Consider the following 17,857-nt stretch of genomic DNA (forward strand, 5'->3'; position numbering starts at 1 on the left):
ACCGAACCAAATTAAGATTCTTATATATATATTCACTATATCTACATCATTCGGACTAAATGATATGAAGCAACGATCACATTTTAAAAATAATAAAAAGCAAAAATTTGAATAAGAAAAAAAAGTACTGGCAATCACCTGGGTCTCTTAGAGGTTCTTCCTGTAGTGTTAATTGCTATGATAAATTTGCACTCATTGTTTTATTTTACGGTTATGAAGTAGTGGGGCTCCGCACAAATCGAATTTTGTGGCGATCGTCCACTTGTGACTGCGGTCCTCCGGGTGGCTCTTGTTGATCTGTTTAGCAAAATCTGTTATCTTCCTGGCTTAAAGCATGTTTGAAGTTCACGTTAAAACACTCGATGGTGAATCCAAAACCTTCCAAATCGAAGACGACGTAACTTAGTGGATTGAACTTCTGAAAAATTTTATAGGATTTCACAGTAGCCGCCTTCAAGCAAAGGATCACAGAAGAGATGGTGCGTTTATGCTTTAGCTAATTTTTTTTAAGAATATCCCAATTGAAAGGCAGCGATTGATCTTTCAAGGAAAGGTTCTTATCGATGACAGAAAATTGAAAGATTGTGGTAATTTTATTCTCAACCTTATAGTGCACTTTACAGTCATTTTGCGTAGCATAACATATCTTTTTGTTCCCCAACTTGATGCCCTAGAAGGCGCTTGTCTTCTTTGTAGGTGTTGCGTCAAACACTATCCACTTGGTCCCTAGACCTCCACCCCGACTAAATACCGATGCGACCGCCTCATCTTCAGGTCCAAGTGGCTCTCACCAGCAGCAACAGCCTCCCTTTAATCCGTCAAACTTCATGAATTTCCGACAAACCATGAATTCCCTTTTTTCATCTGGGACAAACTTTTCTCCTGCTGGGAAGTAGGTTATCTGGACCTTTCCCTCTCACATTAAATAATCTCTGCCCTCTTTTAGCACTTCTTCAATGCAAACAGATGGCGGCGGTAACATTGACATTGAAGTAAACATTTCCTTCGGAGAAATGTGCAACAATCACTTCCGACAGCTCCAACGCCAAACGACGCAGTTATTGAATGCACTGGATGGTGTCAGACCCTCTGTCTCGACCACATCAGCTCCATCTACCAACGTCGATGATCGCGCTACTGCTCCCACCGCTGCTTCGGAGAGTGCTCAATCAAGTTCAAGTTCGACGTCACAGCAAACGACTTCACCGCTAAATTTTCAGCGTCTTGCAGACATGCTGGCTGAACAAAGACAGCTGTGGCAAAGACTAGAGCCTCATATGGACCGGTGGGAAGCGATGTTGCGAAGTGAACACGAACTTCGAACAAGGGCTTCGACCCATGGGGGAGGCGAGGAATGTAACTCCGATGTTGCTGCTCCTGATGCTGATGCGGCTTCCAATACTGCTGGTGCTGACGATATCGAGTCGGCAACCACACCTATGGCGCAAGAGCAGGAGCCTATGGATACTTCTGAGTCCTCCACAAACGTTGACTGGTCTCAGGGGGTGTGTTAACTTGCTTTTCTCCTCACTACTAAACCCCTGTCCGGATGATGTTTGGTAATTGTCTTGTTTTGTTTTAGTTTTTCAATCAAGTCAGTGCTCTTCTCCATCTTCACGCCCACATGCTTCATCTCCTCTCCGACTTCTATGTCATTTCGACCAGTCCACCGACTGATCAGCCGACCACTGGTTCATCTGACGTCTCTGCATCTTCACCATCGCCTGCACCTTTAGCTGAAGCTCAAACGGCCTCCGCTCCCACAACTAGACCTCATCATAGTCGCTCTCTCGTCATTAACGAGCCAGACTCGTCCATTCTCTATGCGCATATCAACATTGAACCGACGGTGGTCACCATAGCTAGACCGGTGGTCAGCCTCTCGCGCGGGGACACTGAGGAGCCTCGAGGGTAGGTGTTGTGCTTGCTGTTCATCCTCGCGAACGCGCTCTAGTTGTTCAACTTTTTCCCCTTGTGCAGTAGACGAAGAAGTCAGTCAGCCAATCCACCCTCTTCTGCCCCATCTGGTGCTGATGAACGTACACCTGTGGGTAAGGATTGCTTCTTTTTAGAAACAGCCATTTTGGTGATAATTTAAATGTAACTAATTGCACTATTGATTCAGGTGGTGCGAACTGCCTTATGATAAAATTGGGTTTTAGAAGCAGCACGTTTGCTTCTGTCGTAGCATATGTGGTGACCCGATTTCAGTTGAGCTCTCATCACAGGTGTAACACTTGCTTCTCACTATCTTATGATAACTGTTTGCGACAGATTGTCCTGCGAACAGGTATTTTTGCGTTGAAAAGGATAGAAGAAATGCCAGAAGTTTTTCGTCTGAGGATAGTCGCTTAACCTCTTGGATAGCAGTGGTTGTCTGCTGGATGATGTAAACATTAACGTTACTGAAGAATAAAAAATCTGGGTTGCGGTGGTCGATTTAACTTTGAGGCCATGGTAGTAATTGTGCTAAAAGTTTTTGTGCATTCACTACTGTGCCTTGTACTGTGCCTCACTAGCTTCACAAGGGTGAGCTTTTGAACTTGTTAATTTTGATCTTAAATTCCCTAAGAAGTTCTTTGATCCGCCAAAATCCCCTTTTTGTTGTCTTGGTGCTACTTATTTGCCATTGTTTGCTATTTTCACTCTGAAGGCGTTTTTTTTGATTTTTTGACTTTGCTTTATGATCTTGTCATTATTGTAAAGAAGCTGTACTAGAGTTTATATTAACTAGAACTGGATTTTGATTCCACGATCCGCCAAAGATTCAGTAATAATGTTTTTGTTTGTACGTGTCTTTTTTCTAGTTCTCATGCTTTCGTACATGCGTCCTCATTTCTTTAACGGCGTATTTTCGTTTTAAGCCCAAATTCTGTGTCATGACAGGTCGAATTTGTTAGAATCTATGCTCTTTCGATTAGTCTTGGAATCATTTTTCATGAGTGTGGCCTACTGTTGCCTATAGCCCGTTCAGGAACCGAAGCTCCAAGTGGCGGTATGAGCATCCCGACCGCTGTGGTGATTGAAACACCGGTAGGACGCACGGCTCAGGCTGCTATACTTGATCACCTTATCGATTCCATATCGTCTCGTGCTGTATCACACCCAAGAACGCCCCAGCAGCAGCAGCAGCAGCAGCAGCAGCAAGGAGAAGGGCAGACAGCAGCCCCAATGGGGTCACAGTCACGTGTTCGGAATACCGCGTCTTCGGGAAATTCTCAGCGTTCCCCCGCTTCCGTTCTCACTGGCCTCCTACCGAGTCGTCATGGCGATACCTTCCTGCCATGCAACTCGCGCCACTTCTCTGGAACTCCAGCTAGCGCTTCCCACGTCCCCGTCCGTCGCAGACGCTCTTACGTTGGTCCTACATCGAGAGATGGGGCCTCAACACCTCGCAGACAATCCCTCGGTACTGCGTCCCGCCGGGGTCGATCGGCTGGCGCTCAAATCGGTACGAACTCAACAGCTAGCGCCTCAGCTCCTTCATCCACCACGTCTGCTAACACACCGCGGGTGTGTACTCTTTGGTCTTTAGAGGTGGCTCACGCTTTATCATCATTACTTACGTTATTCACATCCACCCATGCAGCCACCTTACCCCAATTTCCTACGTTCGATGGCCTCCGCAGTTAGCTCCGGTGGCGTTAATGCGGAACTTTTCAACAGGGCTATTGGCGATGTGACCAATCAGTTGACGCAGCTAGTGGCCCATGGCATTGGTTCGGGCTTCGGTGCGGCTACCGCTTCTACCACCTCCGGCTCCACCACGGTCGGACCCTTCACCTGGATAATTAATAACCCTCAAAATGGAGGTGTCCAGTTCATTCCACGTACGTCACTGTTTTATTTGCATCCCACTGGAGTAGTTTTTTGAGTGACTGCTTTGCAAACGTCCACTTTTCCGATTTTTGTGGATTCATAGCGTGGGATATGATTAAAAGTTATTGCTCTTCACCTAATACCTGCCGTTCTTTGCCTCTACCTTCACCTGTTCTGATCTTCAGCACCCCAATTCTTCTTTCACACGACGACCGGCGGTAATGCATCACCATCAGAATCGGGTTTCCGTCTTACCATGCTTCCTGGCCTCCTGATTGACAGTCTCATTCGATCCATGTGGTCCTTCATTATCGAGCTGGCGCGAGGTCAACTTTCACCGGAGTCATTGCGTAGGCAAATTTCCTCTTTATTGTATCCATCCTGCCTTGACTAACTTTGTCTTTGCGTTAGCAATAATGCCAAAAAGTCTAGCTGATAGGAGTGTGCGAGTTGCTTAGGTGTAATCGAGGCTTCTGAATTTCTAAAGATGAAAAACAGTTAAGGAGGTAAAAAGGTTTTTTTGGGTTTTCATCTATTCCTACATTTATGCGTTTTTCTCGGTGCTTAACTAGTGCTCACAGGGCATCTTCGGGGCAGAAAAGAGATCACTAGGCTCTGGATCGCCACTGACATGATCACACCATTTGACTGCCTTATTAAGTAGCTGGGTGCCCAAGCGTCATACTGTGCTTGAGGTGTTCTGTGCGGATTTCATACCTTTGTTCACAAGAAACCATTCACCATAATATGGTATTTCAGGCACATATACTTACTACTAGCTTCGCCCATTGTCTTAACTAACGGGCCATGGACTGGATTGGGCCACGAAATGTTAAATTTACCACTCATATTGTTGCCACGGTAACATCATTTTTATAGCTTTAACAGTAAAAGTCAAGGCTTGACTGGGTTTTAGCCAAGTACTTCAGTTTTCCCCATCCCAAAGTACGATTATTTTGTTTTGGTAGAAACAAAAGTGCTTACTGAATGTCATGAACAATGTCATTTCGATTTTTTCAAATTACCTCTTTTCCGACTCTAGGATTTGGGGTCTGCCTAAACTCCGATTTGGGTAGGATTTTAACCAATGGACTTATCATTACTACACTGAATGAAATGATAACCTTGGAGCTTTTGGGTGTAGCAGTTAGAACTTGGAATAGAGCCGTATTAAAAATACTTGATTACCTTACATTAGACGGCATATCGGAGACCAGTTTTCAAATTTAATTTAGCCTTTTATATACGGCTTGAACTTGATATTAACTTTCGTTTCCTAAACGACACTGAGGACCGCTGGCAAAGCTGGTCGAACCGAACGATACTGAAATGATTGCGTAAGTATGTGCTCATTCGTCCTAAGTATCCCTGTGCTTTGAAGCATTTGCTAACTGAGATGGCAGACTGATTTCACTTGTGAGTTGTTGCTGTTGATGTGGTTGTTGATTTGTCTCTGAAGACGTCGTTGGGTGTAATCGTCGGGAAATAGCCTTCGTTACTATAATCCTAGGCGGTATTAATGAGACTTCAGAATGTTCTAATTTGAAGTTTCACTACAGAATTATAAACGGCATCGGGAATGAGAGATGAAGATGCCTTATGGGGACATCTCCCCTCCTTCCTTCCACACTTCAGCCATGCAGTGGATGCAAATCTTAAAGCAGATCTATACTAAGCACATGCAGAGGCCTACAATGCTGGCATCTGAAGAGATGTACAGGTGTCTATACCTTTCAAGGCTTCTTTATCTATTTCAATAGCAAACGTGGATCTAGACGGTTGGAGAAACGGTAACAACTTCCCCTTCATCAACCGCAGCGATGAAATCTCACGCATTCGCTCGATGTTGGTGGCCTTAGTCGACAGTTTACATTTTGCCGCGTCCGAAAGGCAGGAGGATGGCTCAAACTCTGTACTCCGCCATGCTGTGGACCGCGTGAATCCTCATGTGCAGCGTATGCTTGAGCGCAACCTCGATCCGCAAAGCTTTAATGTGCGTCCTGAATTGGTCGATCTCCTGCTCAATGGTCACGCCACTGACGAGGCTGTTGACAACATTCCGGAGCGCGATATTGTGGCGTGGGGAACGTCGCTTGCGGTGCCTCTTGGTGTGGCGCCTCTAGATTTGCGTAGGAGTTTGCACAACTTTTTGACGGTGCGTTTTCTGTGGCGAGGCTTCTTTTATGTCTTCTGCAGCACCCAAGTTTTCCCTGAAAACGTAATATGTTGATATTACCAGTCTGGGAGGGGCTTCATTTTTATTAGGTAGAAGGGCTGATAGATCGGTGACATCTGTGGTGGCATGAGCAGGGACTCAGAATAACTAGTTCTGAGACAGAACTCCGAGACATAAACTAACTTCATACTAAGTGTCTTGTGAAATTGAGTGTAATTTTCGTTACGTCCCTTGTTTTATGAGTTGTGTCGGCGATAGCGATTCATTTTGGGTAGCAATGCTCTAAGCGCTTTCTTATGCCAGTCGGTACATTAATGCCATCGTGTTTGCCAACAATACGGTAAACAACTTCGAAACTAGATTACCGGCAAAAAGCTGATGTCTTCGGCTTTTTTAAGGTTTAATCCTCTTTCTACTACTTTCTGGAATAGTACCTAAACCACAAGTTGTGAAATTATCCTCCTCTTAGAGTGATTTGGTTAATCTTCCCGTCAATATATTCTTCAGGTTACATCCCTTGACAATACCGTGCATTCGAGTTTGAAAGTAGCTGACGGGCCATTAGTGCATATATGACGTGAGCAAGGTTCTTTTACCCCGATGTGAGATACAAATGGCGGGTGAAAAGAATTTGTGTTGGTAAATAGTTCGAATATTTGTCCCACCTACAACGATTTAAATGTACTGGCCTTCTGTTAAACCGATTCGTGGGTGTAAAATTGTTGGCTACCGCCCGTAGAATGCTGCCTACAGGCGTTATGAAATGCCACCGACTAACTTGGCGATAAGCTGCCTACGTTCGACATTTAATTCAATGTCGAAGGGTCGGTGTCTCATCAGGTTCCATCCCTTCATTGAAATCCTGCCTGATTCGCTTTGGAAGTTTTTAAATTTCATGAAAAGGCAAAATGTTTAATAACCTTCTTGATTACACCGCATCAACGTGTGTTCTAGGACAGCTTGTCACGTCAGCTCCCTCTGTGGCGCGACATCGGATCTCACGGTGTCCTCGGCACCATCATGACGAACTCGTTAAACGCCATCATGTTGGACTTATTCGGCTTCTGTGACCTCCTCGTACAACGGGCCGTTGAACGTTTAGGCCTCCGACTGGATTCTACCGCTGCATCAGGTTCTGCTGAAGCCGAGGGAGCTGACAGAGTGGCGACTTTCGGCCATGCCATGTCCTTTGAACCCATGTTATCTATGTTGAGGGATTTTACTAGCTCGTTGCGTGGTGAGTCAGTCATTTTTCTTTCCAAATTTCGTAATTGTGACCGCGTGCTAGTGTTTTGGCTAAAATTTTGTTTTGCCAGTTTGTAGTGTTTACGTTTTCGGTTTCAACTAAAGACAGGTGTCTGCTTCACGACAGTAAAAATGTTTTTAGGTCAGTCTACTTCGTATGGTTTGTGAACGGTGTTTTCAAAAGTTAAACATGAAGACGTTCAAAATGAATCCCACCACTTTTCCCACCTACCTCTTCTCAACTTTCACTATTGTTATTTACCTGATTCCACGAATCGGTTTCAGCGTCCTCTTTTATTCTCTGTGAACTTGCTAATCATTCGGAGTACCCTACTTCTATCCTGGCATTTTCGGTCATAACCCGCTCATAAGCAAGAAGCTTATCTCCATCTACTTTGGCAGAGTTGACATTGTGTTCCTGCTACGCAATTTTTGCATGAGCTTCGCATTTATATTCACTCCCGGTACTACATTTCTCGTACCAAGCTGCCAGGTTAGCCATGAGGTATAAGTGATCATGCGACAACGGCATCCACTCCTGCCCTTACCGTTTACAACGGAAGTATAACACTGTAATCTGAGCGTCCTTCGCATTTGCCTGCCAGCATTTAGCACGTGGGCATGTGTGACATTGGAGCAAAAGGCTAATCCCCTCTCTGCTGCGTCCCTGGCTGTGTTATCGTCCATCACAAATGCCTCTCGTTACGATAAATTGAATTTTTTGGTCGATCCTTTTTTGTTTTGCAAAGTCTGTTATCTCTCGTGTTACGGGGTGGTGTTCACCTTAGGACGTTGGAACCCATAAAAGGAATTTAAGGCAGTGGGAACTGCATTTGTTTCCCAATGTAGTTCCTCTCTGCTAGATTTACATACTTAACGTTTAAGTGATCCTCTCCTACCTGTTTTTGCATTTGCCGTGGCGTAACCTTTGGCAATAACTATTCGGGCTTTATGCCTTTGTTCATCAGCGACTTCATCCACCAATACTCGCCGTGGGATGCTTGCCCTGCCACCGCTGCCCTCCACTTTGACTATTGGTATCTGGACTGTTCCATGTCATACGTCCGGGCTATCGGTGGCAGAACAGAAATTTGGTACTTATTGCCGTGTGCGATATCACAGTGTGAAATCAAGCACCAATTTTACCCTCCCTTATAGAACTATGGTCCCGATTGATCCCAATCCGAATGGAGCATTGTTATTTTTCTTTCGCAATTTCATTTAGCTTTATAGTTTGCACCTAATTTTTATTATTTTTGAGGTGTGTTGCCATCACTCCAGGTTGCGCGACCTTGGCGGTGGGGGTCGATCATGTCGTTTGCTTTGTGCACTACGTGAGTATGCCTTTGAAGTCGCCGGCTCACCATCTTCACGCATTTTTGGGTGGCTATTGGGGTCAAAAGACGAGTCTTGTTTTAAGGCGCTCCCACCATCCATCACCACCTCGTGCCACACAATCGCGTAGATCTGCAGCACTACTTGAGCTGCAAGATTCGTCACTCCTCTATAGCGCCACCTGACATCTGGTGTCATTTTCCATGACGTGGAGAATTTGGTACAAAACTGCCCATATTCTAGATTTTAAGTCGATGGTAGCAAATAATGAGCGGCTTTCTTCGGTGTTTGTGTCATCCACCAAAGAATTGATGATTATTTTGAATGCGGTTGTCTAGCTATTTGTGAACTTATTCGGTCGTAATTTGTCCCTCTGATCAAAAACTTCAATTCACCGTTCAGTAGGCACTGTCTCTTATTGGGTTGAACGGGATTTTGGTTGAATGTGACATTTATCCATATCCTTGAGTACGAAGACGTCATTCATCTTAGCGTATTTCTCGCTTCTGGCGCAACGGGAAAGTGTTCTTCCTGTGCGTACTGTTCAATTAAGCTCACTTATTTCATTGATCCTACTGGAACAAGTAATTCCAAGGTGTTTTCTTGGGCGCTTTTAAATACATACAGCGTCTTATTTCCCGAATTTTACCTATTTGGGGGAAATTGTCAAAATGGACTTCAATGGACACAATCCATTCAGCTATTTTGATGCCATGACGGCAATGTGTGCCAAGAGCTTCTTCCTATGATACCTTTGGGCGTGTTCACCAATACAACTCCTTCATTTAACTCATCCTTTGCAGCGCCTTGGCTCCTCCTAGCTGTAGAAGGGTGTACCAGTTTGGAGGTCCTGCTTTTAGCTTAGTGAAGCGCATTATTGAAAGGCAATGCGGAAGTATAACTTTTGGAAAATGAAAGGCCTGCTTATTACAATTAAAACAGAAAATTTTCTGTTACACTGGCTATAGCATTATCTCGAAACTTGGACTTAAGCCCATCCCTATTAAGGTAATAAAAAAATCTCCTATCGACCTTAACTTGACCTCCTAAGTCTTTCACTTTTCAGAGGATGGCAGAGAACGTGAAGCTATGAATTTGATCCAGCGAGGTTTGGATGCCGTCATGAGAGAGTACTTGGAAAATGGGGTGGCTCGTTTCGTCGAAAATCGTGAACGGATGCAGTCTTACCTCGTCACCAGGCCACTGCCTGCCTCATCCACTATTTCTCCCCCTCCTTCTGAAGCTTCATGTGCAAAGGTAGGAAAGTATTCCTTTCCATTTTAACATCAAGGCCAAATAATTCGTAAATCGTATCTTTTTGAGTTGATTTGTCATAGTGATTGATTTGCTTAGGGCAGTTTTTATGGGATTAAAGGGCATTAAACTTTTTTGAAAGAACCGATTTAAAATATGCGCCGCCATTTCGTGCAAATTCTCCACTAACAATCGACGCTTCTGTAGCCCTTCTGCAATTGGTCTCCGCACAAGAGTTATCTTCCTGACGAAATTAGGATTGTTGCCCATTTGAATCAGGCTTGCTTACGAAGGTCGCCACTGTGCCACTCGAAGTCATTCTTGAGAATGTAGTAAAACATCAGTTTCGAGGGCGGACCATTATTGATTTGTAGAAGGACGGGATATCATAGCACTAAGACGGCGACTGTAAGAGCCCCGTTGTTAACGGTCATTTCATTACAGCATGTTAGTGTTATAAACTGATGTGTTTCCACGGGGACTCTTGGGTTTTCGATAAGATCCAAGAGAATGGAAACTTCAGAGCACGTTTTACTGCCGTAGACGGTGTATGGTGCGTATATGCACGTCCTTGGAGCCCCGGGGTAATGAGGTCCCTTGACTACATACGAAGGCGAAATTTTTGCTTCTCCAGCTGATCTTGAGAACAAATTGTAGTAGCGCGTGCAAAGTGCATCCCCAAAATGCTGGATAATTGAAAAAAACCTCCGGAATGTTCTAGAAAGAAAAGCAAAAAGATATTCAAATTTCCGAATGGAGGCCTTTAGATTCTCTTGATGAAGTTTCTCTGAGGTTGTGGGCACCTCCAACGGTTGCGACTATGCCTAACCTTAAATCCTATCATTTTACTGCTAGGTTGATGTTGCAGACGATTCAGACGTCTCAGAGGTTTACATGGACGCCAGTGAGGATGCTCCGCTGGGTTCTCCTTCAACTGCCACTGCCGCCACTGTGTCGAACGACGCCGCTACCAGGGCTGCGAGAGCCGAAGCCATTGGCTCGGCGGCGCTGCCTGAGTGGGACACAGATTCGGCGAGTTTACCAACTGATCCGCTGGCACCGAACCCGGATAGCGAGTGGCTTGCATCCTCAGATGAATACTCTCCACTACCGTCCACTCCCGCCTCCTTCCCACCTGAGTGGACCACACTTGTAGCCTCCGATGTGACTCAAATGGCGGTGGCCTCCTCCGCCGCTGCCGCTGGTAGTGGGGAAGCAGAGGAAGCGACATCGGAAGGTGACGATGCATCACCTGCTGTGCGACGTCTCTCCGACGCCTATATTGCTGGCATGCCGAGCAAGCGTCGACGGGTGTGTGGTTCAGTTTCTCCTTAATGTTGTCACTTGAATGCGTATTCCTCGCAACCTTTTCTTGGGTGGAATTTAAAACATGTGTGTGGTTTTCACCAACTCTCTTTCTGATTTCTTGGTTGTATTGGTTCTCAATGGTTTGAAGTGAATGTTGGTTGCTCCCGTTTAGATCGCCTGTAGTTGCGCTCAAGGTTTTATGCTCTAACCAAGGGAATTGATTGTTTCTCTCACTGCCTCAAGTAAGGACTCCCTTAATTCGAATTGGGAGTGCTGCCTGGATTCAGTTTTCCGCTTACTCCCTCCTTTCAATACATTTACGCACTCATTCTATCGTTTGACAAATACCTGAACATTAGTTTCTGGGGACCAAGATTTGTTGGTATGGCTGAGCCACTCTAAAATGGCCCGCACATTATTGGTGTCTTAACTTTTGGGGTAGCGAGCTGGAAACTACTAATTTCCGATTCGTCACAGACCTATGACAGCCCTTGAATAGTGGACAATACCCAAATGTCTTACAGCTGAGTAGCTCAGCGCCGCACTACTGTGCTTTACTGAGTTTGAGGTCTTCTGTGCGTGCAGATATCGTTGGGTTTTACGCCCTTGCTCTCGAGATGTTGCAGCACTGCTCGCTGTTTCGCTCATACTACCACCGCTGACTGGTACATGAAGTACTGCGCCCCCTAAGCGTAAGAACGGAGGACCTTTGGCACTTACTGTATTTCCTTCATAGTCATTTAGTTAGAGGTTCCTGTTTGAATTGAATCTCCTCGTAGTTTCTTCGCCCAATGAATACGAATTTGAAGAAACCCGACATCACCTTTACGTTACCCGGACCCTCAACTACCCCTTTCTGTCACTGCTCCAAGCATTTAGCAGTAGGTCTAGAACAAAAGTTTGATTTACCTTCGGCATTAGTAGGAAATTACAGCAACGAAAGGTCGCCTTTTCTGTGCACTTTCATATTCGTGGTGATTGTTGACCGTGGCGAAGGCTTACCTGTTTTATAACAAATAAGTTCAATGGAGCGGTGGTCATCTGATGTGCTTTTTACTATCACAGCCACAGTTCTTCGTTCAGTTCTTACGCGTCGCTGAGTATTTACTCTTTCTCAGGTAAAACCAACTTCTCGCATCGTTAGATATGAATAAATTCCATAACTAGGTTTTACTTTCAATGGTAAAGCTTTTTGGTCTAGACCATCAGTTGAACGCCATCTGTCCACTTGGCATTTCTCGTGCACTCCCAGTTTAAAACACGGGTGAGGGTCAGGAATATCTGCAAGATCCGATTGCCCTTTGATTTCTCCAACTGTGTCAGTCTCATTTGAAATGTTGTGCATCAAAATATGGCTTACTCGCTTGTGAGTTTTGCTATTGTTACCTAAGGATCGGGGCTTGCTAAAAGCGAAACATCTGATTTTATCGAAGAGAGGAAGTTGAACACCTACAGTCAAATATTTCTGCAGCGAGGGTTCTCCCATTTCAGTTTCATTTCATTTCGTTTTATATCAAAATGCTGACCTCAATACCGGGACGTTTTCAGTTGCCATCATTCAAGCATTTCAAATTTGTTTTTAAACCTTCCGTATAATTGAAAACACCGTCCTGACATCCAGTGTGAATACTTTTGCGAACCAAAGCTAAGTTGATCCACCCCAGTTCAGTGGGATTTTTATTTCTTTACTATTTTTTCCGCAAAAAAGGTCTACTATAAAGCCACGATTTTGAAAATCGCAGTCTGTTTGTGTTTCGCAATGCTAATTGGGTGGTTTTGTATCAGACCCAGCTTTAAATCCCAACTGCTTAACTTTCTTGCGGTTCCCTCAGTTCCTGAAAACACTTGACCAGTCTTAGCAACCCGTGTAGATATGGCGCCATACATTTGAGGTGCATCGTTTGAAACACCTAAGCCATCCTGATTCCGTATTTATGCGAGATTCGTCGCTGTTTGAGAAATCGGCAGGTCCCAGTTACCGATCAGTCGATGCGAAAATTGTGTTTGGATCTTGTTTGGGGCTAACGACCCCTAGGTTGAGCGTGGGATAATGCTTTAATTCCAAGCCTTTATTGTCTATGTTGGGTGACACCATTGCCCTCATGTGGCTAACAAATTTTGTAAATTTAAACTTTTATTCACAGAATCTGCAGCAACTCCCTCCGCATTTCAAGCATTAGCCACATTTCCTATTCATTCGATTATCTAGTTCTTGTGATGCCTCTAAAATGTGGCGTTTTAAAGAGGTTGAGTAAAAGTATTGCCATTTCAATAATTAGCGCTCCCGGAAAAATTTCCCGCCCAAGGAGAATTTAAATCTTGGAATTGTTTATGGTGTTTACGGTAGTGGTTTTGACCAAGAATATGTGACTGCGCATAGCTATGCCACATATTTGTTGCTGTCACTCAGTTGCCATTTAACTGATAAAGAAAACACGTAACGTATTTGTGATGGTGGCAAAGAAAGTGCTGCGTCAGTAGAGCGCTTTGAGATTTTCGCCTTTACACACGGTTGATGACTTCAGGTGATGTTGGAAAGGAAGCAGAGCTTGGCCTGTCCAGCCAATCAGCTCTTCATGACCCTCCTCAAGGAGGCGATGTCGCTTGCACCACCTCCAGCATCCCCGGCAATATCGACAGCTGAGATGGCTGCGGCGACAACGGCGCCTTCAACGGCAGCAGCAACGGTGGGTGACAGCGAAGGGCCAGAATTGAGGCAGCCACCACCACAACACGTCTCCGAGGCTTTCAGGGCCTACGTGTGCGAGCAGCTCTCACGTCGTATCGCCACCGACCCCGACTTTGACGCACAGCGACACCCCGCGGCTAAAGAGGCCTTTGGTAAGCGGTCACGTCATGCGAGACAGTAGTGATGGCAGCCATCGTGCTGTGACGATTGCGGTGGGGAACTTATGCTCTGTACTGTTGTTCCATCCAACCTCCTTGTCCTGCCTCCCCTTCTGACCTTGTAATGCGCTGATGTTGCAGGAAGATTTGAGTACTATGTTAGCACTGTTTATTTGCTTTTTGGTTCGTTCTCCTCCTCGGTGAAATGGAAGGTTATTTAAAATGGAAGGAAAATCATTTCTTGCTACCTAAATTTGATTGAATCTCCAAGATAGCAGTCTTAGTGTCCTGGTGTTCTAGTCAGTCGTGTTCCCATCTAGTCGATTGTTAAGGAAGGTGGCTGCATGAGCTGAAAGCTGTAAATTATGTCCGGAAACAATAGAACTGCTTATTTCTATTGATTGGAACCATGTAAAATTGCGTCTAGCTTTCAGGCGTCCAGAGGGGCTGGTGCTATTTCCGGTGCAACCCGCCACGAAATCGACAGTGACTCGCACAATGCGTGTGGCGGTTTGCGTGCGTGTATTCAAAATTTGGTGTTATCGTTTGCATCTAGTGCAAAAAAGTGAACCGAGCGGCTAAAAACCCGTTTGAATTCGAAACTAGGTGAATTTTGAACCCTGTGGTTGGGAATGGGAGTACTCTTGCGACGCCCAGAACTTCAGACGGTAAACTTTTTGGTCGAGAGGACGTCACCCATGTTATTAAATACGCGTCCTTGCTCCTGCCATACAAAGTTGGGTTTGCAGACTAGACTTCGGCCGTCTGTTATCAGTGAGGATGCCATTACGGTGTCCGAAAAGTGCGCATAGGCTAATCCTTTTGCGGAAGTAGTGATCGCAGCATACGAGTTTACGAAGAAGACTTCCGAAATCGAGGAGGCAGTGCAAGTTGGATATTCTAAGATGTGCAGGCCATTCCGGAATGGTGCGGTTGTGCCGACATCGTCTCCTCTGAAGCTGCTTTCCAGGTACCAGGCAGATGGGTACGGTTGGCACTCCTTGAGACATGCCCTCGTTTCCCCACCCATCTACTCGTAGTAATTCAGATTGGTTCGAACATAGGCCTGAGAAGAACTACTTTCGTTTTTGTCCATTAGCTCAACGCCACCCCACACTTCAACTAGGGACAGGCAGGAGCACCAAGACCACGAAGCCTCGAGTCTTTCATTTCTAGTTGTATTGGACAATGTGAGGTTTGCTCCAGGAGGTTTGCAAATCATGGAAATAAAATTTCCACTTTCACAATTTCTAAAAATAGCTATTTCCTAGTTCTGGGCAAATTTGCTCCCTTTCAAACGGTTTCTTTCACTTTTGTGGTGAATTTAAATGAAAACACCTTTTGAAGGAGTGGACACAGGATGTCGAAATTCTCAAATGCACCGTTTTTTGAAGGCAGTTTTCAGGACCCATCCTCTTCTGGATGTAATTAAAATCAGGAAATATTTGCTCGCCTCATTTAAAACATCAAGACTTGCGACAAATTCGAGAGCAAGCTACAATTTACTGTAGTCTCGGATTAATAAATTACGGTTGATTTTGCTGTGTGAGAGCCTCCCCCCTCCCCTCCTTTCCCCTGAAGTATTTATTTTTCCACCAAAAGATTTTGAGAATGACTTTTCAGGCCCTGAATAGTGGTGGTAGATCGTGAAAGCAAAAGAGCGCCCCGCTCAGTGCTGTTGGCTTCAAATGATGTCCATAACCCTTGTAATCGATTATCGATTTTACTGCTCGTGCGAAACCGCCCTCTAAAATATCGATTTTTCCACCGAGATGTACCAGAAATGAATTTTCAGGCTCTGAATAATGTTAGCAGATTGTGAAAATGGGCTGCCGCCTCGCTAAAATGATGTCTTGTGGCATGGCACTTTCAGGCACCGCTGCTGTAATGCCGGTTGTTCACACATGCACACACGCCTAAATCATCGCGCATGAGGGTGCGATCCATTGTAAATTCTCGAAGTGGCTACTTGTACAAAGGTTAGGCCACTTAGATCCCTTCAGAATGAAATGCCATCTCACTGGCGTTAATGCACACAGCTATTCATGGATTTCCTTGGGCAATAGTTGATCATCTGTTTCCAGAACGTTACTTATATCCAAAAAGGAGAACTTTGTCTGTAAGATTTGTAAAAAAAGTAATAAGTACTCTTTTGCTTTTTTTAATTTAGATGTTTACTTCAAGCATTGATTGAATTTCGTTCATCATTCTTATCACTGCTTCTGTTGTACGTTATGGCTTCAGATTATGTCAAACCCGTCAATTATCTTAGAGTACTCGGGCATAAATACAGTCCCTGGGATGATAATTACATTGAAGAGCTGCTTGTGATGTTATTGTGATTTGAAGTTATGCCACCCTCCTCCCGCATATCCCCTTTAGGCAAGTACCCTTAAGAACGGCTATTGGTGTACTTAATATGCTCTCGGGAGAACACCATCGAACCCGTAGCACCACATCTTAACTAGCTCCCTCCCCGATCCCCAATTTATTTGGCTGATGCTATACTATTTTGGGATCCTAACTGCATTACCATTGTGGTAGGTAGCATTTTCCATATACCCTCAATGCATCAAACGACTTCTTTCCCGCCTCACGGTTGGTGGCACTTCACCTACAATTACTAGCAGTGTCGGAGGAAGAAAAAGTTGGCCACAGAGAGCGTATGAGGCGGAGTTCAAAAGAAGATTTTCTACTTATTAAAACAACGCCTTAATGGTGTACCTGAATGTGGACTTTACAGTGTGCAGTTCCGATCATACTTTCTGTGTCGTGGCGTCTTTTCCTACCTACAGCCACCAAGTCCTTCTGCATGTTAATAATGCCTTTCCCTTTGGTGCTGCTACGACTTCAAAGACGTTTCTGGATACTATTGAATATGAGCGTTGACAATCTAGGCAATTGAAGCCAATCAGGTAAGCGTGGCTGCAATTAGCCCTAGAAACGGGGTGATGATTAAGGGGAAGCCGATCCTTTTCTGTAACTAGGTACAGTTAAGGATACTCCAAGAGGCAAAATAAGATGGGAAATTCCACAAATGCCGAACCATTTGAAATAGCAGGCGATTGGACGTCGTGTTAACCAGTGTGGAGGGGTATCAAAAAAGAGCCTTCTCAAAACTTGTCTTGATTTTTTACGATAGCCTTGTAAAAGCGCGAGTTTTATGTGGAATAACATATTTTTTCCAGAAAAATGGTTAAGTCCTGCATCAGTATTTCCCATTCCGACCTAGTGATTGTAGCGAATCAATGCCTACAGGTGCTTATGTAAGTGAACAGCGGCTAAGAGGAGCTTGATGTGGCTGCATCGCAATTGGAGGCATTTATGGGTCAGTTTCACGTTGAACGGAACTTGATCCGGATAGAATCAGATCAAATTTTTTGGCTCTAAACAGACCCACTCTCATGATTGCAGAGGCATAGCCTTTCCGCTCACAAGGAGCCTCTTCTCGGTTTTGCGCGATTTTGGGAAGCTTATTAGGCAAATTCTAGTCTTCGTGGCATAAAAGTTTCTCAGTAAGTATTTTTTGTTATGAAGCCCTAACTGTGAGGTGGCATCAACTGAACGCCATTTCTAATTTGTACAACATCGGTTAAAGTCAGCCTGTCAAGAAATATCACCAGGTACAAATCAAAAGCTATGGAGAATTTTGCCCCGATGTATTAGTCCAATGCTGTAATCATTAAAGCAACTTTAAAAACAAACAATAAAAGAATGCGCGAGACATATATTTTTGCCCCTGTCGCAGACACTGCAGCATCCTTTCTTACCAGTACAACCAGCGAAACTGTTACTCCTTTGTTCTCAACCCGCCTCGTATGCACACACATGCATCTGCGTCTACGTACACCCCCACTCCTCCACCCCACTCCC

The 17,857-nt window shown here is 44.7% G+C and overlaps 1 protein-coding gene across 1 annotated transcript; it reads left to right on the top strand. All coding sequences in view use genetic code 11, as the record gives it.

Moving 5' to 3' along the window:
• Nucleotides 1-334: 334 nt before the first annotated feature.
• Nucleotides 335-16,448, top strand: EGR_04018 (Large proline-rich protein BAT3; the record flags this gene model as incomplete). The annotated part of the gene is made up of 17 exons (XM_024493267.1): nt 335-397; nt 435-479; nt 512-587; nt 697-892; nt 947-1,505; nt 1,583-1,911; nt 1,984-2,051; nt 2,966-3,513; nt 3,536-3,830; nt 4,005-4,169; nt 5,580-5,974; nt 6,950-7,232; nt 9,642-9,832; nt 10,685-11,140; nt 13,663-13,978; nt 14,819-14,969; nt 16,367-16,448. The coding sequence occupies 17 exons, from the start codon at nt 335-337 to the stop codon at nt 16,446-16,448; spliced, it is 4,218 nt and encodes a 1,405-aa protein (XP_024352366.1).
• Nucleotides 16,449-17,857: the final 1,409 nt, after the last annotated feature.

Source organism: Echinococcus granulosus, assembly GCF_000524195.1.
Source record: "Echinococcus granulosus chromosome Unknown EG_S00023, whole genome shotgun sequence".
Lineage (NCBI taxonomy): Eukaryota > Metazoa > Platyhelminthes > Cestoda > Cyclophyllidea > Taeniidae > Echinococcus > Echinococcus granulosus.